General features: G+C 44.1%; 1 protein-coding gene across 1 annotated transcript in view; it reads right to left on the bottom strand.

Moving 5' to 3' along the window:
* LOC127637214 (protein PHTF2-like) overlaps window positions 1-7500 on the bottom strand; it is a 46303-nt gene that overhangs the window by 32952 nt on the left and 5851 nt on the right. The window contains 3 exon segments of the mRNA XM_052118165.1: window positions 2645-2656; window positions 3093-3149; window positions 5662-5742. Coding sequence (XP_051974125.1) covers window positions 2645-2656; window positions 3093-3149; window positions 5662-5706 — 114 coding nt within the window. The 5' untranslated portion in view covers window positions 5707-5742.

Genomic DNA, 7500 nt, shown 5'->3' on the forward strand with positions numbered 1-7500 from the left:
CCTCCCTAGCAACCGGGACAATTTGGTTACCCCATGTGACTCTAGCCTCCCTAGCAACCGGGACAATTTGGTTACCCATGTGACTCTACCCTCCCTAGCAACCAGCCCAGTTTGGTTGCTAAGGAGACCTGACTGGAGTCACTCGGCACGCCCTGAATTCAAACTCACGACTCCAGATGTGATAGTGTCAATACTCGCTGAGATACACAGACACATGTTTTATTCCATTATTAACATTAATAAACAGAACGATTTATTGAACAATAGTGTCTTCAATCATATTACTGATGATGTGATTTTTGAAAAGTAATAATCTACATGAATCACAATGATTTGACCAATATTAAGGGGGATTTAAGGCATATGACAGACTGTACGGTATGAACGCATAGATATCGCCATGGCACTGTTGACGTTATATCAGACTGCACGATTTACATCATAGTGGTCCCAATCGTCCCGATCAGTGAACGAGACTCGCGTTACGGGAGTGTTGCGGAATAGAAGCGAAAGGGTGTTTTTTCTCTCTCTGGAAGTCGAGACATCAGCAATATCACTCCATCACGAGCGCTCACATTCACAGGAAAGGATTTATTCTAACAGGTCTAATAAGACCGGTCACAAATACATGACACATGAGAGGAAGCCGACAGTAATAATCAATATGGTCATTATTTATAATAAATAATAAAAAAGACTTGTGGCACGAAAAATGATACATTTCTCCGTTCACTTTGGAGAAAACAATAAAGGTGTGTTATAGAACGTCTTTCTCCTCTTTTCCATTAATAATCTATAGACCAGAAATGCAGATAATAAATCACGCTTCAAACATGACGTCGATTCCTATAACTGTATCTGCTGATTAGATGAAATACTTACAATAAAATACAAAGATTGAACAACTTATACTGTATTTATTTATTTAGTTTATTCATATTGCTGACGTGCAAGGCTTTTCTCCAAGTATTTTCTGCTTATTTATTTATTAAAACTGTTTATATAAAAGAAAAGAAGAAACATTGAAAGTGCTGGTGCAGACGCGGGGCAGTGGTGGCTCAGCGGTTAAGGCTCTGGGTTACTGATCAGAAGATCAGGGGTTCAAGCCCCAACACCACCAAGACACCACTGTTGGGCCCTTGAACCCATCTGCTCCAGGGGCGCCGTATCATGGCTGACCCTGCACTCTGACCCCAGCTTAGCTGGGATATGTGAAAAATAAATAATTTCACCATGTATATGCAGAAATGTATGTATAATGTGACAACTGATCAATTTATTTAATATCTCATCTGGCTGTTGTAATAGTGGTCACACTATACAGCTACGATGCCAAATTTAAGACTCTGCCCAAATTTCGTCGGAGGCTGAATATCATCGCAAAGGCTAGTAATCGGCCGTCTGTGAACACGTCACACTGAACGTTGTGAGATTGTGACGAGAAATCCTTTAGGATTCATGAAATTAGTCTCAGAATCGTGGCCAAAATCACACAGTGTGCACCGGGTTAGACACGTTTTCTCATGGATTATTGCTTTATTAGACATGAATGAACAGTAGGTGTGATGAGTCACTCAGCACATTTACATACGTGTTATTTCTGATATTTAAAGGAGGGCATTAAATACACTTGTGCCAACTGTGGTCTGAATAACATGTATACATGCTGGACAAAACTATACTACAATCACATCATCTACATCGGTTAGACTGACTTTGCACCAGTACGATTTCAGTCAGACTGGTGTTTACAAGATATTTTAAACAATCAATTATTATTTCAGTACAACTGGAATCGAACGAATCACTTTCATGTTATTCAAAACCGATATGATGTTTCACAGAAGAAATAAATTCATACAGCTTTGGAACGACATGAGAGTGAGTAAATGATGACAGAATTATCATTCCTTTAATATCTGTCTTTAGTTTAGTGTGACATTCAACCAATCCTCAGACGTCAACATTTAATCATAATAAACCCTAATGAGATGTGTCCATGTAGTCTAAACATGCTCACATACACACACTCATGCATGCACACACACACTCACGCTCACTTACTCTCACTCACGCGCACTCACTCACGCGTACTCACTCACGCGCACGCTCGTACACTCACACACTCACTTACTCTCACGCACGCGCACGCTCGCTCACTCACGCGCGCTCACTCACTCACGCGCACTCTCGCTCACACACTCACTTACTCTCACTCACGCGCTCGCTCACGCGCACGCTCACTCGCGCGCACGCTCGCGCACGCTCACTCGCGCGCTCACTCGCGCACGCGCACTCTCGTACACTCACTCTCACGCACGCTCACTCACTCGCGCGCACGCTCACACACTCGCACACTCACGCACACTCACGCGCACGCTCACTCACGCACACTCACTCACGCGCACGCACACTCACTCACACTCTCGTACACTCACTCACACTCTCGTACACTCATTCACTTGCGCGCGCGCGCACACACACACACACACACACACACACACACACACACACACACACTCTCACACACACACACTCTCACACACACTCTCACACACAAAGCCATCCAGTTGTTAAATTATGAGTGACGATCTGGAGAATCCACACACAGTGACACTGCAGTCAGTTTTACTGCACTACTCACCCGTCTAATAAACTGCTTGTTGAGGAGGACAGAGCGAGAAACATTTAACTGGAAACAGAAAGAGCTGAACACACACACACACACACACACACACACACACTCACACACACACACACTCACAGCATTTTCCACAAATGGGATACAAAAGAGGGCCTGAAACTTTTAAAGACAGTAAGAGTCCCTTTACTTGCAGAATATCTTCAGAGGTCAAATGAAATGTTTTATAAACTGTTTTTCAGATGAGATTTGCACAATTTAAAATGGTTAAATAGTTTAAAACCTGATTTCTGTGATTGTCATTTTGCCAGGTTGACTTGATCTAACGTGTCTTATAGTTTTCACAACCATTACATTTTGTGTCTCTAAAGGGACACTAAAGTCTTCATCTTCATGGAGTTCAGAGACACTTGAACAGAATGAAACATTTGGTGAAATAAAGACACGTTACCTTGATCTCGCGCTGTTCTACCGATTTCTCCCATATCTGCTGATCGTACGCCCCGATCTAACACACAAACACATTATACATCACACTGTGAAACACAATCAGTGACTTTATTGACCTTTATCAAGTCATATATATATATATATACACTATGTGTCATCCTTTCATCAAACACATCCAATGTCTCAATGACCAACCCATATTTGAAGTGATACGAGTATCTAGGGTTAGAATTTAATATAAATAAACCGACAGTATTAGACATCACAAATAAAAACAGATGAACTCATAATGATGATGTGTGTGTGTGTGTGTGTGTGTGTGTGTACAGATTATCTGAATAAAAATGGTAATAGTGTGTCATTAACAGACAGACAGACAGACAGACAGGTCTCATCTCTACACTGATCATCACATCAACAGTTTTCATTTCAGTGTGTGTTTTGTGCGCATGACTGTAGCGACGGCCGCACATGGATGTTTTCCTCCAGCAGAAGCGACACAGCTGATCGGTGTGATTGTTGGCGAGGGCGATAGATGACATCTGAACACTGAAGGTGAAGACGGCGATGCTGAACTGATGTCATCTCCATGGAAACCACTCAATAATTCACAAGTTCACTCTCATTAAACATACAGTGAGTGAAGGACTCGTTCCTTACAGTGTGTGTGTTAGAAACCAGTAGAGAGAAATCTCACTAAATGTCTCTTTAGAGACCCGTTATGACCTTGGCATCTCCGCAGGTGAATTCTGGCCTGATGATTGATCGGGAACACCGGTGCGCAGGTTCCTCAGTCTATTTAATTCGCCTCTTATCAAGTGGTTGACGAGACTCATTGTCCTCTGGGCTTCATTCAACACACACGTCTTGTTTTTGTTTACAATGATTTATTTATTTCTCTCATGCTCTCACTCACGCACGCTCATACACGCACTCTCACTCGCGCGCGCACGCACGCACTCTCACTCGCGCGCACGCACACTCACACACGCACTCTCACTCGCGCACTCTCACACACGCATGCACGCACACTCACTCACACGCACACTCACTCACTCTCACTCACTCACTCACTAGCACGCACTCTCTCACACATGCACGCTCACACGCTCACACTCCCTCGCGCTCTCTCACACACGCACGCTCCCTCCCTCGCGCACTCTCAAACACGCACGCAGGCTCCCTCGCGCTCTCTCAAACACGCACGCACACACGCACCCTCGCGCTCTCTCAAACACGCACGCACACACGCTCCCTCGCGCTCTCTCAAACACGCACGCACACACGCTCCCTCGCGCTCTCTCAAACACGCACGCACGCTCCCTCGCGCTCTCTCAAACACGCACGCATGCACACACGCTCCCTCGCTCTCTCAAACACGCACGCACACACGCTCCCTCGCGCTCTCTCAAACACGCACGCACGCACACACGCACCCTCGCGCTCTCTCAAACACGCACGCACACACGCTCCCTCGCGCTCTCTCAAACACGCACGCACACACGCACCCTCGCGCTCTCTCAAACACGCACGCACACACGCTCCCTCGCGCTCTCTCAAACACGCACGCACACACGCTCCCTCGCGCTCTCTCAAACACGCAACGCACACACGCTCCCTCGCGCTCTCTCAAACACGCACGCACACACGCTCCCTCGCGCTCTCTCAAACACGCACGCTCCCTCGCGCTCTCTCAAACACGCACGCACGCACACACGCTCCCTCGCGCTCTCTCAAACACGCACGCAGCGCACGCACACACGCTCCCTCGCGCTCTCTCAAACACGCACGCAGGCACGCACACACGCTCCCTCGCGCTCTCTCAAACACGCACGCAGGCACGCACACACGCTCCCTCGCGCTCTCTCAAACACGCACGCACGCACGCACACACGCTCCCTCGCTCTCGCCTGAAACTAACAGAACAGTGTGTGTGTGGCTAAATAAAGTTCAGATGTTTTTGAGCAGATGGCATGACTGATGGCTTTGAGGTAACGCCCATCACACACACACAGATCATTAATTCCACTGATTCATTCTATGATTTACTTTAGTACTTGACCGAACTAAATACCAAACAAAACAAAATATTCCATAATATTGATTTATAATTGCAAGCCCATTTATTACCTGTTGTGATGTGTATCTTAAACTGATTCAGTTATTACAGTGATTTCATCTTAATGAGTGTTTGTGATTCCTTTACAAATATGGATTAAAAGAAGCACTTCAGAGTTTTTGCTTGTGAATCAGATGATCGTGTTTGTTGTTAAGTGTCTTCAGATCACAATAGTGTCCATTTATAATCTTTATCTCATTTCATTCAGACTGTGAGAAGAACTCATTTCACTTTCAGTATTTAAAACATCTCATCTGTGCTTGACTAAAATCCTTCAGCTTGAGAATCAGAAATGAGTTTCAGATCAGAGAATGAAATAAAACTGACTCCAGATTATCACCATCTCAAAACCCATCATCATCATCATCACTTAATAAACACACACAGATGAAACACATGAAGTCATCGGAGTTGAGAAACATCATCAGATGAATATAAATCGGTGTCTTACCTTCTTCTGGTACCACAGAACTGCATCACGCACTTTAGACGCCATTTACATGTCAGAAGTCGCACACTCGATCATTTTAAACTGTGAACACATACACACACACACAAACAGACAGACAGTCAGTCAGTGAGTGAGACAGGCGCTCTGCTGTGTGACGCACTAAAGCTCTTCTTACCTGCAGCACAGGTGTGGCAAAAACCAACAAGTCTCTCTCTCTCACACACACACACACACCCATTCTCTCTCTCACACACACACACATATATTCTCTCTCTCACACACACACACACACACACCCATTCTCTCTCTCACACACACACACACACACACACCCATTCTCTCTCTCTCTCTCACACACACACACACACACACACTTTCTCTCTCTCTCACACACACACTCACATTCTCTCTCTCTCACACACACACACACACACACACTACAGACACTCATTCACACACACACACACACAAATTCTCACACACGCACCTTCACACACACGCATTCACACACACACTCTCCGTGAATGCTATATATTTGGTGTCTCGTTACATTTCTAAAGCATTCTAAGCACAAATATCATGTTTGTTGTTCTAATTATTAGATATGTGATATTGTAAATTAACTAGATTTAACCACATTAAATGTCTGTATCCTCTTTCGAGTGGCAGTTTTGGTCTGTTCCACCTCAGAGGTCATGACCTTTTCAACTGTGCCCAACAGTTAAAATCATAATACACGCATATATATATATATATACACACACACACACACACACACACACACACACACACACACACACATATACTAAATATATCAATTATGATTTTGACACAACTGTCCCTTAGAGGAGAACGTTTTGCATTCCTGCAACAATGTTACCATGGTTTTACTACAGTGGCCATATTTTACCCATGATATTCAAACCATCGTATTAATACAGGGAAACAAAAACAATTCTGTGTGTGTGTCTGTAGGTGTGTGTGTGTGTGTGTGTGTGTGTGTCGGGTTGAGTTGATCGTTGACAGAACAGAAATAGAGCGCTGCAGTTATTCATGGAACAAACAACCCAAAATAACCTGAAGAAGCTCAAGTGATTCATGACTCTAAAGGAACACTGAATCACTGATCTGAACGAGTTTGATACAGAACACGACCGTCTGAGCAGCTCAAATGTCCAAACATGATGCGGATTTACTCGAAAATCTCAAGTCTGCTTTCACTAATACAGCAGACGTCACGAATACTGTCTGTAAAAATCAATACACCAAAAACTCACTTTCAACACGACCAACATTAAAACTGATTAAAAATCTGATGTAACACTCGTTCAGGCACAAAGAACGACAAGAACGACTCAAGGTCACACGGAGCAATGGCTGCAAACATCAAACGGGAACACAGACAAACACATCCACATTTACTGACATGAACAATCACTAACAACAGTCACGTATGAACACATAATAAAACACAACAGAAACACAAACAAACAACTCCAAGACCAAAAACACAACAAAACAAACAATACACTGAAAATCAATCAATATCTCTCTCTGTGTGTGTGTATGAGTCCAGTGAGTGTGTGTGTTTATATGAGTCCAGTGAGTGAGTGTGTGTGTGTGTGTGTGTGTGTTTATATGAGTCCAGTGAGTGAGTGTGTGTGTGTGTGTGTGTGTGTTTATATGAGTCCAGTGAGTGAGTGTGTGTGTGTGTGTGTGTGTGTGTTTATATGAGTCCAGTGAGTGTGTGTGTGTATGAGTCCAGTGAGTGTGTGTGTTTATATGAGTCCAGTGAGTGTGTGTGTGTTTATATGAGTCCAGTGAGTGAGTGTGTGTGTG

This window comes from Xyrauchen texanus, chromosome 45 (genome assembly GCF_025860055.1).
Source record: "Xyrauchen texanus isolate HMW12.3.18 chromosome 45, RBS_HiC_50CHRs, whole genome shotgun sequence".
NCBI classification, from domain to species: Eukaryota; Metazoa; Chordata; class Actinopteri; order Cypriniformes; family Catostomidae; genus Xyrauchen; species Xyrauchen texanus.